Source organism: Pseudophryne corroboree, chromosome 6 (assembly GCF_028390025.1).
Source record: "Pseudophryne corroboree isolate aPseCor3 chromosome 6, aPseCor3.hap2, whole genome shotgun sequence".
In the NCBI taxonomy this organism is placed as follows: Eukaryota; Metazoa; Chordata; class Amphibia; order Anura; family Myobatrachidae; genus Pseudophryne; species Pseudophryne corroboree.
Window position 1 is genome coordinate 675,651,874 of NC_086449.1, and position 19,447 is coordinate 675,671,320.

Consider the following 19,447-nt stretch of genomic DNA (forward strand, 5'->3'; position numbering starts at 1 on the left):
CTAAAAAATCCGTTTGGAATGGCCTTAAGAAACTGGCATGACTTACTACAAAAAGAATAAAAATAAATGATAAGATATCATATTATTGGCACTGCCAAGTTGAAGGATGACATCTCACGTTCTGATAAATTACTATGCAGGAAAGATATTCTCTTATCTTCTATTACTAGAAAATGAAAAAGACCAACACTTCTATATTATTGAAAGACTTGTCAATATCATACGTACACTTTGAAAGAATAGGATTTTAATTACCTACCGGTAGATCTTTTTCTCATAGTCAGTAGATGATACTGGGGTTCCATTTAGTACTTTGGGGTATAGACGGGTCCACTAGGAGCCATGGGCTCTTTCAGAATTTGAGTGTGGGCTGGCTTCTCCCTCTATGCCCCTCCTACCAGACACAGTTTAGGAAACTGTGCCCGAGGAGACGGACATACTTTGAGAGAAGGATATAAAAGGATAGTGGTGAGATTCCAAACCAGCACACACAAACCAGAGGAAAGCTATGCTAACCTGACTTTAAACAGGAAAAGCAACCGCTGAACCAACAATTCTTAACTAAGTAACAGTGCAGGAAGAACAAAGCACCGGGCGGGTGCTCAGTATCCCTTACAGACTACGAGAAAAGGATTTACTGGTAGGTAATTAAAATCCTATTTTCTCTTACGTCCTAGAGGATACTGGGGTTCCATTTAGTACCATGGGGATGTACCAAACCTCCCAAACCGGGGGATGAGCGGGGGGGGGTAAGAGTGCTGAGGATCCAGCAGAACTGATTGACCAAACTGAATGTCCTCAGAGGCCAAATTATCGAACTTGTAGAACTTAGCAAGCGTGTTCGAACCTGACCAAATAGCTGCTCGGCAGAGCTGTAAAGCAGAGACACCCCAGGCAGCAGCCCAGGAAGAACCCACCGTGTAGAGTGAGCCTGAACAGATGATGGAACCGGCAGTCCTGCCGTGGTATAAGCATGCTGCATAGTGAGCCTGATCCAGCGTGCAAATTTTATTGGGATCATATAGTACAAACAGCGAGTCCGATTTTCTGTGACGAGCTGTGCGCTTTACATACACCTTCAAACCCCTCACAACATCCAAAGACTTTGAAGTAGCAGAGGTGTCGGTGACAGCCGGAACCACAATAGGTTGGTTGATGTGAAACGGAGACACAACTTTAGGAAGAAATTGCTGATGAGTTCTTAGTTCAGCTCTGTCCTCATGGAAAATTAAATAGGGACTTTTGTGAGACAAAGCCCCCCAGTTCCGACACACGTCTTGCTGAAGCCAAGGCCAACAGTGTGACGGCCTTCCACGTAAGAAATTGTACGTGCACCTCCTGTAACGGTTGAAACCAATTCGACTGAAGGAACTGCAGCACCAAATTGAGATCCCAAGGTGCCATGGGAGGCACAAAGGGAGGTTGGATGTGCAGAACACCTTTTAAGAATGTCTGGTACTCAGGGAGTGAAGCAGATTGATTCTGAAAGAAAATAGATAAGGCTGTAATCTTGACTTTTATGGAGCCCAGACGTAGGCCCACATCCAGACCTGCCTACAGAAAAAACAGGAAACGTCATAGATGAAATTCTACGGCAGAATAATTTCTGCTCTCACACCAAGAGACGGATTTCTTTCAAATACAGTGGTAATGTTTAGACGTTACCCCTTCCTGGCTTGGCTCATAGTCTGGATAATCTTGTTAGGGATCCCTCTTCTGGCTAGAATCAGCCGTTCAACTTCCATGCCGTCAAACGTAGCCGCGTCAAGACTTGATAGACGAACGGGCCCTGTTGCAGAAGAGCCTTGCGAAGAGGTAGAGGTCACGGATCTTCGATGAGCATCTCCAGAAGGTCCCCGCGTACCAGGCACTTCTTGGCCAGTCTGGAGCAATGAGCATTGCTTGAACCTTATCCCTTTTTATTCTTTTTAGAATTCTTGGTATCAGAGGAAGTGGAGGAAACACGTACACCATCCGATAGACCCATGGAGTCGTCAGAGCTTCCACTGCCACTGCCTGTGGGTCTCTTGACCTGGAACAATACTGCTTGAGCTTCTTGTTAATACGAGAGGCCATCCTGTCGATTTGTGGATATCCCCATCGACGTGTCAAGCACCTGAACCACTGCCGGGTGAAGGCCCCACTACCCCGGGTAAAGGTAGTGTTGGCTGAGGAAGTCTGCTACCCAGTTGTGTAGCCACCACAGAAAGGAGATCCTAGCTTTTGGCGACAGACGGATCCTATGGTGCATGTGAAGATGCAATCCGGACCATTTGTCCAACAGATCGAGCTGGAAGGGTCTTGCGTAAAACCTTCTGTATTGAAGTGCCTCGTAAGAGGCCACCATTTTCCCCAGAAAGCGAATGCATAGATGCACCGATATCTGGGTTGGCTTCAGGACATCCTATACCATCGACTGGATTACCAATGTATCTTCCAACTAAAGGAATTCCCGGGAATGGAAGCCTCTGTGTTGGCTCTAGGTGAGATTTCTGAAGGTTCAGAATCCACCCCTGATTCCAACAGAAATTTGGCTGAAAGACCAATGCTGTCCAGCAACCCTCCCTGGACGGTGCCTTTATAAGAAGATCATCCAGGTACGGAAATATATTGACTCCCCGTTTGCGGAGTAGAAACATCATCTCTGCCAACACTTTGGTGAACATCACCGGTGTCGTGGAGAGACCAAATAGCAGGGCCTGGAACTGGTAGTGACAGTCCTGCAGTGCAAACCGAAGATGAGCCTGATGAGGCAGCCAGCTCGGAATGTGAAGGTATGCATCCTTGATATCCAGAGACACTAGGAATTCCCCTTCCTCCAGACCTGAGACCACCGCTCTCAGATACTCCATCTTCAACTTGAACACTCTTAAAAACGGGTTCAAGTACTTGAGGTTCAGAATCGGCCATACCGAACCGTCCAGTTTCGGTACTACAAACAAGTTAGTACCCTTTGTTTTGTAGATGAGGTGGAACTGGAACAATGACGTGAGTCTGTACCAGTTTTTGGATGACATGCTGTAAGGTTATACTTGCCTCTTGTGAAACTGGTAATCCTGATTCGAAGAATCTGTGAGGTGGGAGCTTTTTTAACTCCAGTCTGTAGCCCTGGGAAATATGATCTATGACCCAGGGGTGACGGCACGAATGTGACCAGATGTGACTGAACAATTTTAGTGGTGCTCCCACCTGACATTCCAGGCATCGCGGTCCACAGTCATGCTGAAGGCTTTGAGGAATCAGAGCCTGAGCCCTGTTCCTGAGAACCGGCAGTTGCTGGTTTGCGTGGCTTACCTTTTGCGCCTCTGGAGGTCGTAGAAGCACCACTGGATTTGCCCTTAAACTTGGCCGTCCGAAAGGCCTGTAAATTTGAAGCTAAATAAGCTTTCCTGTCTGGGGGAGCTGCGGAAGGAAGATACGTAGACTTACCCGCAGTAGCTTTGGAGATCCATTTGTCTAGTTCATCTCCAAACAAGGCCTCTCCTGTGAATGGTAGGCCTTCCACGCCTATCCTGGAGTCCAAATCAGCAGTCCACTGGCGTAGCCACAAGCCCCTGCGCGCTGACACTGCCACAGCGGTGGTGCGTGAATTAAGCAAGCCTCTCTCTTATGGCTTCCACCATAAAGTTCACAGAGTCCTGTATATGCTGCAGGAGTAAAACAACATCCCCCTTAGATAAGGAATCTAACCCCTCAATCAGGTTACCTGACCATTTAGCAATGGCTTTTGTGATCCATGCACATGCAATAGTGGGTCCCTGGGCCACCCCAGCAGCTGTCTACAAAGATTTGAGTGAAGTCTTAATATTACGATCAGCCGTGTCTTTTAGGGAGGCTGCACCAGAGACAGACAATACAATTTTACGTGACAGCCTAGAGACTGATGCGTCCACTATCGGTGGATTTTCCCATTTTTTCCTATCCTCCAGAGAAAAAGGAAAAGATGAGAGCAACATTTTAGGTATTTGAAAATTCTTAACAGGATTAACGCACGGTTCTTCAAACAGGGTATTCAATTCATTTGACACAGGAAAAGTGACTGAGAACTTCTTTTTTACATTAAAATAAGATTCCTCACACTCCTCTGACACCTTATCAGGAATTTGCAGAACATCTCTGACAGCCTCAATAAGAGCCTCTATTCCCTGTGACAGAGCTGCACCCACCCCCATCCAAATCCACCTCACCCTCCTCCATGTATGACCCGTCAGCATCAGACTGCAGGATATGGGCCAGAGATCGTTCTTGCGGACAAATGGGAGGGGATTGAGACGCTGGTTTGGGTACTGAGTCTCTAATCATAAACTCATCCACAGTCTGTCTTAAGTATTGCGACTTTTTCTCATTGCGGGACAATTTTGTAGAAATATTGGAGAGACTTCCTTTAATATAATTAACCCACTACAGTTCAGCCCCGCTATTCTGGGAAGGTGCACTGACCTGAGTACCCAGTAGTGAACACCCTGGTGAAGAGGAACACTCCGCTGTACAAGATACACACTCATTGCCTGACATAATGTAAATGTAACAGCACGCGCGCACACACACACACACACACACACACACAGGAAAAGGTTTAGCACAATTAACCCACAAAGAGCCCCTCAGGGAGAGACAGTTAATTGGAGCCAGCCCCCCACCGCGCCCTTATCGCTAATGCCAAGCTTAGCCGGGTCGCAGGCTAAGTACACTGATAGGGGACTTAGTACTGCTATGACCCCCCTGGTACCGCTGAGGTAATTCGAAGTCACTTCGGAGGAGCTGTGCGTCCCTGTCAGTCAGTGTCTGTGTCAACTGCAGAGGGAAAAGGGCGCTGATGAGCTGCTGGATCCTCTCATAGTGAAGGCCCCGTCCCTTCAATGGCGCGCGGTCTTCCCGCTTTTTTTATACTGGCTGAGGTAATCTGGTGCTAAAATGAAGAGAAACCCGTTTTAAGGCTGTTTCTGCCAGTGTGGGTACTGTGTACTGTGTCTGTAGACGCATTCCGCCCCAGTTAGAAGCCATGAGTCTCTGTACCCTCATGCCGCCATAATGGCCTACGCCCTGCTAACCGGGACGCCGGCTTGGTACTAAACACTCTTCATTCGTCTGGCTCTGTTAGGGGCGGCGGCGTGCTGCGGGAATGTACGCTCGCCGTGGTGGAGCTTGCGAATAGTTCCCTCAGTGTCCTGTCAGTGGGGAACGGGACCATTAACCCTTCAATAGGTTGGCCCGCCCTTCAATAGGTTGGCCCGTTTACTCCCCCCTAAGTCCCACAAAGCAGGCAGGCTGGTGCCATCCAGACCTGCCTGAAAATAACAAACATATAAAAGAAATGCAGAAAACGCTTCAGAAGCTTCCATAAGCGTGACCGGCTCCTCCGGGCACATTTTATAAACGGAGTCTGGTAGGAGGGGCATAGAGAGAGGAACCAGCCCACACTATCAAATTCTTAAATTGCCCATGGCTCCTAGTGGACCCGTCTATACCCCATGGTACTAAATGGAACCCCAGAATCCTCTAGGACGTAAGAGAAAATAAGATTTTACTTACCGATAAATCTATTTCTCGTAGTCCGTAGTGGATGCTGGGACTCCGTCAGGACCATGGGGAATAGCGGCTCCGCAGGAGACAGGGCACAAAATGTAAAAGTTTGACCACTAGGTGGTGTGTACTGGCTCCTCCCCCTATGACCCTCCTCCAAGCCTCAGTTAGGATACTGTGCCCGGACGAGCGTACACAATAAGGAAGGATTTTGAATCCCGGGTAAGACTCATACCAGCCACACCAATCACACCGTACAACTTGTGATCTGAACCCAGTTAACAGTATGACAAACGTAGGAGCCTCTGAACAGACGGCTCACAACAATAACAACCCGATTTTTTTGTAACAATAACTATGTACAAGTATTGCAGACAATCCGCACTTGGGATGGGCGCCCAGCATCCACTACGGACTACGAGAAATAGATTTATCGGTAAGTAAAATCTTATATTCTCTAACGTCCTAGTGGATGCTGGGACTCCGTCAGGACCATGGGGATTATACCAAAGCTCCCAAACGGGCGGGAGAGTGCGGATGACTCTGCAGCACCGAATGAGAGAACTCCAGGTCCTCCTTAGCCAGGGTATCAAATTTGTAGAATTTTACAAACGTGTTCTCCCCTGACCACGTAGCTGCTCGGCAGAGTTGTAATGCCGAGACCCCTCGGGCAGCCGCCCAAGATGAGCCCACCTTCCTTGTGGAATGGGCCTTGACAGATTTAGGCTGTGGCAGGCCTGCCACAGAATGTGCAAGTTGAATTGTGCTACAAATCCAACGAGCAATCGTCTGCTTAGAAGCAGGAGCACCCAGCTTGTTGGGTGCATACAGTATAAACAGCGAGTCAGATTTTCTGACTCCAGCCGTCCTTGAAATATATATTTTCAATGCTCTGACAACGTCCAGCAACTTGGAATCCTCCAAATCGTTAGTAGCCGCAGGCACCACAATAGGCTGGTTCAGGTGAAACGCTGAAACCACCTTAGGCAGAAAGTGAGGACGCGTCCGCAGTTCTGCCCTGTCCGAATGGAAAATCAGATATGGGCTTTTATACGATAAAGCCGCCAATTCTGACACTCTCCTGGCTGAAGCCAGGGCCAGTAGCATGGTTACTTTCCATGTAAGATATTTCAAATCCACCGATTTGAGTGGCTCAAACCAATGGGATTTGAGAAAATCCAAAACTACATTAAGATCCCACGGTGCCACTGGGGGCACAACCGGGGGCTGTATATGTAGTACTCCTTTTACAAAAGTCTGGACTTCAGGAACTGAAGCCAATTCTTTCTGGAAGAAAATCGACAGGGCCGAAATTTGAACCTTAATGGACCCTAATTTGAGGCCCATAGACAATCCTGTTTGCAGGAAATGTAGGAATCGACCCAGTTGAAATTCCTCCGTCGGGGCCTTCCTGGCCTCACACCACGCAACATATTTTCTCCAAATGCGGTGATAATGTTGTGCAGTCACCTCCTTCCTGGCTTTTACCAGGGTAGGGATGACCTCTTCCGGAATGCCTTTTTCCCTTAGGATTCGGCGTTCAACCGCGATGCCGTCAAACGCAGCCGCGGTAAGTCTTGGAATAGACACGGTCCCTGCTGAAGCAGGTCCCGTCTTAGAGGTAGAGGCCACGGATCTTCCGTGAGCATCTCCTGAAGTTCCGGGTACCAAGTTCTTCTTGGCCAATCCGGAGCCACGAGTATCGTTCTTACTCCCCTTTGCCGTATAATTCTCAGTACTTTTGGTATGAGAGGCAGAGGAGGAAACACATACACTGACTGGTACACCCATGGTGTTACCAGAGCGTCTACAGCTATTGCCTGAGGGTCTCTTGACCTGGCGCAATACCTGTCCAGTTTTTTGTTAAGGCGGGACGCCATCATGTCCACCATTGGTCTTTCCCAATGGACCACAATCATGTGGAAGACTTCTGGATGAAGTCCCCACTCTCCCGGGTGCAGATCGTGTCTGCTGAGGAAGTCTGCTTCCCAGTTGTCCACTCCCGGGATGAACACAGCTGACAGTGCTAACACATGATTTTCTGCCCAGCGGAGAATCCTTGCAGCTTCTGCCATTGCCCTCCTGCTTCTTGTGCCGCCCTGTCTGTTTACGTGGGCGACTGCCGTGATGTTGTCCGACTGAATCAACACCGGCTGACCCTGAAGCAGAGGTTTTGCCAGGCTTAGAGCATTGTAGATTGCTCTTAGCTCCAGTATATTTATGTGAAGAGACGTCTCCAGGCTTGACCACACGCCCTGGAAGTTTCTTCCCTGTGTGACCGCTCCCCAGCCTCTCAGGCTGGCATCCGTGGTCACTAGGACCCAGTTCTGTATGCCGAATCTGCGGCCCTCTAACAGATGAGCACTCTGCAACCACCATAGCAGAGACACTCTTGTCCTTGTGGACAATTTTATCCGCTGATGCATCTGCAGATGCGATCCGGACCATTTGTCCAGCAGATCCCACTGAAAAGTTCGTGCATGGAATCTGCCGAATGGAATCGCTTCGTAAGAAGCTACCATTTTTCCCAGGACTCTTGTGCATTGATGCACAGATACTTTTCCTGGTTTTAGGAGGTTCCTGACTAGATCGGATAACTCCCTGGCTTTCTCCTCCGGAAGAAATACCTTTTTCTGAACAGTGTCCAGAATCATCCCTAGGAACAACAGACGTGTCGTCGGGATCAGTTGGGATTTTGGAAAATTCAGAATCCACCCGTGTTGTTGGAGCACTACTTGGGTTAGTGCTACTCCGACCTCCAGCTGTTCTCTGGATCTTGCCCTTATCAGGAGATCGTCCAAGTAAGGGATAATTAAGACGCCTTCTCTTCGAAGAAGGATCATCATTTCGGCCATTACCTTGGTAAAGACCCGGGGTGCCGTGGACAATCCAAACGGCAGCGTCTGAAACTGATAATGACAGTTTTGGACCACGAACCTGAGGTACCCTTGGTGTGAAGGACAAATTGGAACATGAAGGTAAGCATCCTTGATGTCCAAGGACACCATAAAATCCCCTTCTTCCAGATTCGCTATCACTGCTCTGAGTGACTCCATCTTGAACTTGAATTTTTGTATGTACAGGTTCAGAGATTTTAGATTTAGAATCGGTCTTACCGAGCCGTCCGGCTTCGGTACCACAAATAGCGTGGAGTAATACCCCTGTCCCTGTTGTAGGAGGGGTACCTTGACTATCACCTGCTGAGAATATAGCTTGTGAATGGCCTCCAATACCGTCGCCCTGTCGGAGGGAGACGTTGGCAAAGCAGACTTTAGGAAACGGCGAGGAGGGGACTTCTCGAATTCCAACCTGTAACCCTGAGATACTACCTGCAGGATCCAGGGGTCCACCTGCGAGTGAGCCCACTGTGCGCTGAAATGTTTGAGGCGACCCCCCACCGCCCCTGAGTCTGCTTGTAAGGTCCCAGCGTCATGCTGACGCCTTTGTAGAAGCCGGGGAGGGCTTCTGCTCCTGGGAAGGAGCTGCTTGTTGCAGTCTCTTACCCTTTCCTTTGCCTCGGGGCAAATAGGAATGTCCTTTTGCTCGTTTGTTCTTATAGGAACGAAAGGACTGCGGCTGAAAAGCCTGCGTCTTTTTCTGCTGGGAGGTGACCTGGGGTAAAAAGGTGGATTTTCCGGCCGTTGCCGTGGCCACCAGATCCGATAGACCGACCCCAAATAATTCCTCCCCCTTATACGGCAATACTTCCATATGTCGTTTGGAATCCGCATCACCTGACCACTGGCGCGTCCATAAACTTCTTCTGGCAGATATGGACATCGCACTTACTCTTGATGCCAGAGTGCAAATATCTCTCTGTGCATCTCGCATATAAAGAAATGCATCCTTTAACTGCTCTATAGTCAGTAAAATACTGTCCCTATCCAGGGTATCAATATTTTCAGACAGTGACTCCGACCAAGCCACGCCAGCACTGCACATCCAGGCTGAGGCGATTGCTGGTCTCAGTATAACACCCGTATGTGTGTATATACTTTTTAATGTATTCTCCAGCCTCCTATCAGCTGGATCCTTGAGGGCGGCCGTATCAGGAGACGGTAACGCCACTTGCTTTGATAAGCGTGTGAGCGCCTTATCCACCCTAGGAGGTGTTTCCCAGCGCGCCCTAACCTCTGGCGGGAAAGGGTATAATGCCAATAACTTCTTTGAAATTAGCAGTTTTCTATCTGGGGTAACCCACGCTTCATCACGCACTTCATTCAGTTCCTCTGATTCAGGAAAAACTATCGGTAGTTTTTTCACACCCCACATAATACCCCTTTTTGTGGTACTTGCAGTATCAGAGATATGCAAAGCCTCCTTCATTGCCGTGATCATATAACGTGTGGCCCTACTGGAAAATACGTTTGTTTCTTCACCGTCGACACTGGATTCAGTGTCTGGGTCTGTGTCGACCGACTGAGGTAAAGGGCGTTTTACAGCCCCTGACGGTGTCCGAGACGCCTGGACAGGTACTAACTGGTTTGCCGGCTGTCTCATGTCGTCAACCGACTTTTGTAGCGTGCTGACACTATCCCGTAATTCCATAAACAAAGCCATCCATTCTGGTGTCGACTCCCTAGGGGGTGACATAACCATTACAGGCAATTGCTCCGCCTCCACGCCAACATCGTCCTCATACATGTCGACACACACGTACCGACACAGCAGACACACAGGGAATGCTCTGATAGAAGACAGGACCCCACTAGCCCTTTGGGGAGACAGAGGGAGAGTTTGCCAGCACACACCCAAGCGCTATAAATATATATAGGGACAACCTTAATAAGTGTGTTCCCTTTATAGCAGCTCAAATATTATAAATATCGCCAATAAGTGCCCCCCCTCTCTGTTTTTACCCTGTTTCTGTAGAGCAGTGCAGGGGAGAGTCCTGGGAGCCTTCCTCGCAGCGGAGCTGGGCAGGAAAATGGCGCTGTGTGCTGAGGAGAATAGGCCCCGCCCCCTTTTCGGCGGGCTTCTTCTCCCGGTTTTTTTGGAACCTGGCAGGGGTTAAATACATCCATATAGCCCCAGGGGCTATATGTGATATATTTTAGCCAGAATAGGTATATTACATTGCTGCCCAGGGCGCCCCCCCCCAGCGCCCTGCACCCTCAGTGACCGCTGGTGTGAAGTGTGCGGAGAGCAATGGCGCACAGCTGCAGTGCTGTGCGCTACCTCATGAAGACTGAGACGTCTTCTGCCGCCGGTTTCTGGACCTCTTCTCTATTCGGCATCTGCAAGGGGGTCGGCGGCGCGGCTCCGGTGACCCATCCAGGCTGTACCTGTGATCGTCCCTCTGGAGCTAGTGTCCAGTAGCCTAAGAAGCAAATCCATCCTGCACGCAGGTGAGTTCACTTCTTCTCCCCTAAGTCCCTCGTTGCAGTGAGCCTGTTGCCAGCAGGACTCACTGAAAATAAAAAACCTAACAAACTTTTTCTAAGCAGCTCTTTAGGAGAGCCACCTAGATTGCACCCTGCTCGGACGGGCACAAAAACCTAACTGAGGCTTGGAGGAGGGTCATAGGGGGAGGAGCCAGTACACACCACCTAGTGGTCAAACTTTTAAATTTTGTGCCCTGTCTCCTGCGGAGCCGCTATTCCCCATGGTCCTGACGGAGTCCCAGCATCCACTAGGACGTCAGAGAAAATGGATTTGGTGTATGGACCAGTAGTATTAAACTTAAGAAATCATCTTGTACGCCACTTCAGCTTTTAGCGCCATGTGATTAAATAGCAGTATAACTTCATGAGAATATTGAAGCAATTTTTGTTTCAAGTACAGTATATAAAAGTACTATTTGTCTAAATTATAAGCTTTTAATTAGATGTGCAATATATTTAACATAGACTATATACACTATCACCATACTTTAGACTGGTCTATACTCTATATTAAGACTGGGAACCTATACTGAAGTAGGCAGAACTTGGTACTGTACAGGCACATAAGGAGAGATCTGTGGATTATTCATTTTCAACAGGTATAACAGTCAGATATTTTCCTCAACATGACCCTCTGTTAAGTAGAAATAGAAGAAAAAAAATTAGATCTCTATATACATTTATTATTTTTTCTTAATACAGAGGTTTATGTTGAGGAGAATAGCTAAAATACAGTGGTTTCCAAACTTTTTTGAATCACGGCGCCCTAGAATATCAGAATTTTTTTCACGGCACCCCTAGGCCAAAAATTTCTTATTGAGAAATTTTAGAAAGAAATATTACATTAAGTAGATCGCGTTTATATGTCATCCTTAGGGTCAGTTGTGGGGTGAGGGACAAGATTTGCTTCTGTTTGGCCACATATTTTATGACTGGCAGCCACCAGCACTGGTTTTGCCTATTATATTGACCATGAATAAATTGAATTGGTCCTGGACCACCAACCCAGGACACCCCTGCAAGTGTCCCGAGGCACACCAGGGAGCCACGGCACAGTTTGGGAACCTCTGCTAAAATATCTAATAATTTTTTCGAATTCTTTTTAATGACTACTTATTTTCTTTTGCAAAACAAATTTCAGCAATATTTTATACAAGTAGGATAGAACAAATATGCGGGCACTTACCCATAAATCCACCACCTTCTATTGTATCAAAGCTATTCTGAACTGAAGTATTGTCACTTGTTGGGGGTTGAGGAAAACCTGAAACAGAGTTTCTTTTTATAAAATTGGCATAAACAAAAGTCAACAAATCCATGCATTTTATTCTTGAGAAACCTAAAAAATATGATTCTAATTACCTACCTGTAAATCCATTTCTCGTAGTCCGTAGAGGATACTGGGGACCACATTAGTACCATGGGATATCGACAAGTCCACTAGGAGCCATGGAAACTTTAAGAAATTGATAGTGTGGGCTGGCTCCTCCCTCTATGCCCATCTTACCAGACTCAGTCTAGAAAACAGTGAGCGAGGAGACGGACATACTTTGAGAGAAGAATATAAAAGGATAGTGGTGAGATTCCGAACCAGCGCACACAAACTAGAGTAAAGCCAAGCTAACCAAACTTTAAACCAAGAACAGCAACCGCTGAACCAACAATACTTAACCAAGTAACAGTGCAGGAAGAAACGAAGCACAGGGCAGGCACCCAGTATCCTCTGCAGACTACGAGAAAAGGATTTACCGGTAGGTAATTAAAATCCTATTTTCTCTTACGTCCTAGAGGATACTGGGGTCCACATTAGTACCATGGGGATGTACCAAAGCTCCCAAACCGGTTCCTGAAGAACTGATTGACCAAACTGAAGGTCCTCAGAGGCCATAGCATCGAACTTGTAGAACTTAGCAAACGAGATCGAACCTGACCAAGTAGCTGTAAAGCCGAGACACCCCGGGCAGCTGCCCAGGAAGAAACCACCGATCTAGTAGAGTGGGCCTGTACAGATTTTGGACACGGCAAACCTGCCGTGGAATAAGCATGCTGGATAGTAAGCCTGATCCAGCGTGCAATTGTCTGCTTTGAAGCAGGACACACAAATTTTTTGGTATCAGAGAACAAACAGCGAGTCAGATTTTCTGTGAGGAGCTGTCTGCTTCACATAGATCTTAAAAGCCCTCACAACATCCAAGGACTTTGAAGTAGCAGAGACCAGAACCACAATAGTTTAATTGATATGAAACGCAGACACCACCTTTGGAAGAAATTGCTGACGAGTTCTGAGTTCAGCCCTATCTTCATGAAAATCAAATAGGGGCTTTTGTGAGACAATGCCCCCAGCTATGACACACGTCTCTCAGAAACAAAGGCCAATAGTGTGACGGCCTTCCACGTAAGAAACTTGACGTCTACGTCCTGTAAAGGCTCAAACCATTCCGATTGCAGGAACTGCAACACCATGTTGAGATCCCAAGGTGCCGTAGGAGGCACAAAGGGCGGTTGGATGTGTAGAATCCCCTTCAAAAATGTCTGAACCTCAGGGAGAGAAGCCAATCGATTCTGGAAGAAAATCGATAAGGCCGAAATCTGGACTTTTATGTAGCCCAAACGTAGGTCCACATCCACACCTGACTGCATAAAAAGGAGAAAACGTCCCAGTTAAAATTCCACTGCAGGAAATTTCCTGTACTCCGAGGTAGAGGCCACGGGTCCTCTAGGAGAATCTCCCATAGATCCGCACACCAGTCCCTTCTTGGCCAGTACGGAGCAATGAGAATTGCTTGAACATTTTAACTTTTTATTCTTTTGAGAATCTTTGGGATCAATGGGAGTGGTGGAAACACGTACACCATCTGGTAGACCAATGGAGTTACCAGAGCGTCCACCGCCACTGCTTTCGTGTCCCTCGACCTGGAACAATATCGCTTGAGCTTCTTGTTGAGACAAGAGGCCATCATGTCGATTTGTGGAATTCCCCACCGTGTCAAGCACCTGAACACCTCCAGGTGAAGGCCCCACTATCCTGGGTGGAGGTCGTGTCTGCTGAGGAAGTCTGCTTCCCACTTGTCTACTCCCAGAATGAAGATCGCGGACAATGCCACAGCGTGTCTTTCTGCAAAGAGGAGAATCCTTGTTACCTCTGATATTGCTGCCCTGCTCTTCGTTCCGCCTTGTCGGTTTATGTACGTTACTGCTGTCACATTGTCCGACTAAACCTGAATGGCTTGATCTTGAAGAAGATGTGATGCCTGTAGAAGGGTGTTGTATATGGCCCTTAGTTCCAGAATGTTGATTGGAAGAATGGGTTCCAGACTTGACCATTTTCCTTGGAACTTTTTCCCCCTGGATGACTGCTCCCCAACCTCTAAGGCTTGAGTCTGTGGTTAGCAGAATCCAATTTTGATTCCCAAAACTTCGGCCCTCGGTCAGGTGAGAGGTCTGAAGCCACCACAAGGGAAAGCCTGGCTTTTGGCGACAGACGGATCCTCTGGTGCATGTGACAATGCGATCCGGACCATTTGTCCAACAGATCCAGCTGCAAGGGCCTTGCGTGAAACCTTACGTACTGCAGCACCTCGTAAGCGGCTAACATCTTTCACAGAAGGTGAATGCATAGATGCACCGATGTCCGGGTTCGTCTTAGAACATCCCATACCATTGACTAGATCACCAATGCGGTTTCCAACGGAAGGAATACCTTCTGTGCCTCCGTATCCAATATCATCCCTAGGAATGGAAGCCTCTGTGTTGGTTCCAGATGAGATTTTGGTAGGTTCAAAATCCACCCGTGATCCTGGACTAGTCGGGCTGAGAGGGCAATGTTGACTATCAACCTCTCCCTGGATGGTGCTTTTAGCAGCAGATCATCCAGGTACGGTATTATGGTCACTCCCCGTTTGCGGAGGAGAAACATCTCTGCCATTGCCTTGGTAAACACCCTCGGTGCCGTAGAGAGGCCAAATGGCAGGGCCTGGAACTGTTAGTGACAGTCCTGTAATGCAAACCTTATATAAGCCTGATGAGGCGGCCAAATCGGAATATGAAGGTTCGAATCCTTGATATCCAGACACACCAAGAAATCCCCCTCCTCCAGACCTAACGGCTCTCAGACTGCATCTTGAACAACTGTAAGTACGGGTTCAATGACATGAGATTTAAAATGGGCCTTCCCGAACCATTCGGTTTCAAAACTACAAACAGGCTGGAATAGTCACCCTGGTTTTGCAGCTGAAGTGGAACTGGAACAATGACCCGAGCCCGCACCAGTTTCTGAATTGCTTCCTGTATAGTCATACTTGCTTCTTGAGAAACTGGTAAGCCTGATTTGAAGAATCTGTGAGGTGGGATTTCCTGAAACTCCAGTCTATAGCCCTGGGCTATACGATCTTTGACACCGGGATCCTGGCATGACATTGCCCACATGTGACTGAACAGTCTCAAACGGGCTCCCACCTGCCTGTCTTCCAGGCAGTGCGGTCCACTGTCATGCTGAAGACTTAGCGGAAGCAGAACCGGGGTTCTGTTCCTGTGACCCTGCAGTTGCTGGTTTTCTGGGTTTACCTCTATTGCCATTGATGGCCTAAGAACCACCTTTGGTTTGGTTTTTAAACTTCGCTGTAAACCCGCCGTAGTCTTGGATATCCACGTATCCAGTCCAGTTATGGCCTCCACCATAAAGTTAGCAGAATCCTGTATATGCTGTAGGAGTAAATTTATCTCCCCCATGGATAAGGAATCTAACCCGTCAATTAGATTACCTGACCACTTTGCAATGGCCCTAGAGATCCATGTACAAGCAATAGTGGGTCTCTGGGCCACTCCAGCAGCTGTGTACAGAGATTTGAGAGTGGTCTCAATCTCACGGTCTGCAGCATTCTTCAAGGAAGCTGCCCCAGGGACAGGTAAAACTATCTTACGTGACAGCCTAGAAACTGATGCTTCAACTATCGGTGGGTTTTCCCATTTTTCCTGTCATCCTGAGGAAACAGGAAGGATGTGAGTAAAAGTTTTGGGACCTGAAACTTCTTGTCAGGATTTACCCAAGTTCCTTCAAATAGGGAGTTTAATTCCTTAGATGCAGGGAAAGTAGCTGAGGATTTCCTTTTCACATTAAAATAAGATTCCTCCTCGTCCTCTGATACCTTATCAGGGATGTGCAGGACGTCTCTAATAGCTTCTATCAGGGCCTGTATACCCTGTGACAAAGCTGCATCACCCCCTCCCGAGTCCACCTCACCCTCCTCTGGGTCTGATACATCATCATCATCGGTATCAGCCTGCATGATTTGGGCCAGGGTACGCTTCTGTGGACAAATGGTAGGGGTCTGAGACGCTGGAATGACCACTGAATCTCTAATCATCAGGTCATCAACAGATTGCCTTAAGTATTTCGTCTCCTTCTCATTTTGGGATAATTTATTCAAAATATTTGAAATCATACCTTTTAATGAATCTAACCATACTGGTTCAGATCCACTAGCCTGAGAATGTGTACTATCCCGAGTACACGGCAGTGATCCCCCAGATTGAGAAAAACACTCTGCTGTGCATGATACACCCTCCCTTGACATAGTAAATGTGAAAGAATACACACACACACACACACACACACACACACACACACACACACACACACACACACACACAGGAAAATTGGGTAAAACACAGTTAACTCACACAGAGCCCTATAGGGAGACACAGAGTATAATGGTGCCAGCCACACAGCACCCCTATAACTAAAGTACAACTTTAGCTGGGTCGCAAACTAAGTACCCTAAATAGGGTTTAGTAACCAAATATTGCTGTCCCCACCCCCCCTTGCTATGACCCCCAGGTACCGCTGAGGTGCTCTGGAGTCCTTGTGGAGGAGCTGCGTTTCCCTGCCGGTCTGCCTGTGGATAGCTGCAGAGGGAAAACGGCGCTGGTGAGCTGCTGAATCCGCTCATAGTGAAGCCCCACCCCCTTAATGGCACGCGGTCTTCCCGTTTTTTTTATACTGGCTGAGGAAATTTCTGTTCTACAGTGGGTTAAAACCCCTGTAGAATTGCTGCCAGTGTGAGCATGTGTGTGTTGTGGCTTCAGCTTGCCCCTCACAGCGGAACACACAGCACCCTGTATGCCTCTGAAGCCTGGAGCCACAGCCTGCTTATCAGCGCTGCGCTCCTACCCCTTGTGCCGCCATTACAGCCGGCAACCCGCTAACCGGGATTACGGCCACCTACTCACCACTTCTTACTTCTGGCTCTGTTAGGGGAGGCGGCGTGCTGCGGGAATGTATGCTCGTCGTGGTGGGGATTGCGAATAGGACCCTCAGGAGCTCAGTGTCCTGTCAGCGGGGAATGGGACCATTATTCCCACCCTCAAGCCCCACGATGCAGGCAGTCTAGTGCCAGCCAGACCTGCCTGAAAACAATAAAAAGGAAAATAAATGCAGAAAACATTTCAGGAGCTTCCCAAGTGTGACCGGCTCCTCCGGGCACATTTTTTAAACGGAGTCTGGTAGGAGGGGCATAGAGGGAGGAGCCAGTGCACACTATAAATGTCTTAAAGAGCCCATGGCTCCTAGTGGACCCGTCTATACCCCATGGTACTAATGTGGACCCCAGTATCCTCTAGGACAGTGATGGCTAACCTTGACACTCCAGCTGTTGTTGAACTACACATCCCAGCATGTCCTGCATGAGTTTTAGCATGGTCAAATAACCAAACTGTAGCAGGGCATTCTGGGATATGTAGTTCAAAAACTGCTGGAGTGTCAAGGTTAGCCATCACTGCTCTAGGACGTAAGAGAAATATGTATAACTACAGTATATGATATTGCTCAGTTATCTTATTCCATATGGTATTCCTTCATTAATCATGAATTCAATAAGGATATGACAAACTGTTTAATACTGAAATACAGATTTTTCTTTCCATGAACTGTACAATATGCATCCTATTAGCACAACCTATTTAACAGCTTGATGCATGAAAGATGTGAATGCAGCAGCTATTCCTGTAGTTTCAGTATGCTAATTGGAAAAAAGACTAATACCATCTGACATAATTACATTGAAGGCCTTTGTATGAAAACGAAAAAGTAATTTGATTTAATATGCTGCTCCTAACAGGAGAGCGCAAAACGCTCGTCATAGACAGAGATCATTTGCTTGATCATGGCAAGAAAAAAAAAAAAGAAAAAAAAAAAAAAAAGAGTCCTGTTTATCCAACATAAATAAGGCTCGTAAGTATATCATTTATAACTTAAAAATAGGATTTTAAATACCTGCCAGTAAATCCTTTTCTCGTAGTCCATAAGGGATATTGGGGACACATTTATACAATGGGGTATAGACGGGGTCCAAAGGAGCCAGTGCACTTAAAATTTCTTCCACTGGGTGTGCTGGCTCCTCCCCTCTATGCCCCCTCCCACAGGCAGTTATAGGTAAAACAGTGCCCGAAGGAGAATAACATACTTGAGAGAAGGAACATAACAAAGAGAACTGTGGTGAGATTTATACACCAGCACACCATAACATAACTGGGCCAGTAACAGCTGGCAACATAAAACAGCGACAGCTGAACAGGCAGCTGAACCTGCAGAAAGTCACCGCACAGAGGCGGGCACCCAATATCCCTTATGGACTACGAGAAAAGGATTTACCGGTAGGTATTTCAAATCCTATTTTCTCTTGCATCCATAAGGGATATTGGGGACACATTAGTACGATGGGGATGTCCCAAAGCTTCCAGAACAGTTGGGAACGTGCAACGACATCTGCAGCACTGCCTGCCCAAACTGAGCATCCTCTTTGGCCAGGGTATCAAACTTGTAGAACTTCACAAAGCTGTTCATCCCCAACCAGGTAGCCGCTCGGCACAGCTGCAGGGCCGAGACTCCACAGGACACCGCCCAAGAAGACCCCACTGATCTTGTAAAGTGGGCCACCAGAGACTGTGGAACAGGTAAGGCTGCCAACAAATAGGCTTGCTGAATAGTGAGCCGAAGCCAACGAGCAATGGACTGTGTGCATCATACAGCACGAACAAGGAATCCATCTTTCTGATCCGAGCCGTCCTCCTGACATAGATCTTCAAGGCTCGCACCGCATTCAATGCCTCGGGAGGGGTAAAAGAACCAGAACTGGACGGAATCACAATAGGTTGATTCAAGTAAAATGCGGAGACCACCTTCGGCAGGAACTGCTGTCTAGCCCTGAGCTCCGCTCTCGTAAAAGACCAAGTATGGACTTTTCATGATAAGGCCCCAAATTCTGAGACACGCCTAGCAGAAGCCAGGGGCAGTAACATCACCATCTTCCATGTGAGGTACTTGTCTTCTACCGTCATTAGAGGGTCAAACCAGGAGGACTGCAGAAATCATAACACCACATCCAAATCCCAAGGTGCCGTAGGCGGCACAAACAGAGGTTGTATGTGAAGCACTCATTGCAAGAAGGTCTGAACTTATGGCAACATAGCCAATTTTTTATGGGAGAACAGTGAAAGAGCTGAAATCTGGACATTAATGGATGCCAGATGCAACCCTTTATCCA

At 47.6% G+C, this 19,447-nt stretch overlaps 1 protein-coding gene across 1 annotated transcript in view; it reads right to left on the reverse strand.

Annotated features, from left to right (window-relative positions):
• SEC24A (SEC24 homolog A, COPII coat complex component) overlaps positions 1 to 19,447 on the reverse strand; it is a 258,735-nt gene that overhangs the window by 121,174 nt on the left and 118,114 nt on the right. Inside the window, exon 4 of the mRNA XM_063928268.1 lies at positions 12,094 to 12,171. Within this exon, the coding sequence (XP_063784338.1) occupies positions 12,094 to 12,171 (78 nt within the window). The remainder of the gene's footprint in view (positions 1 to 12,093; positions 12,172 to 19,447) is intronic.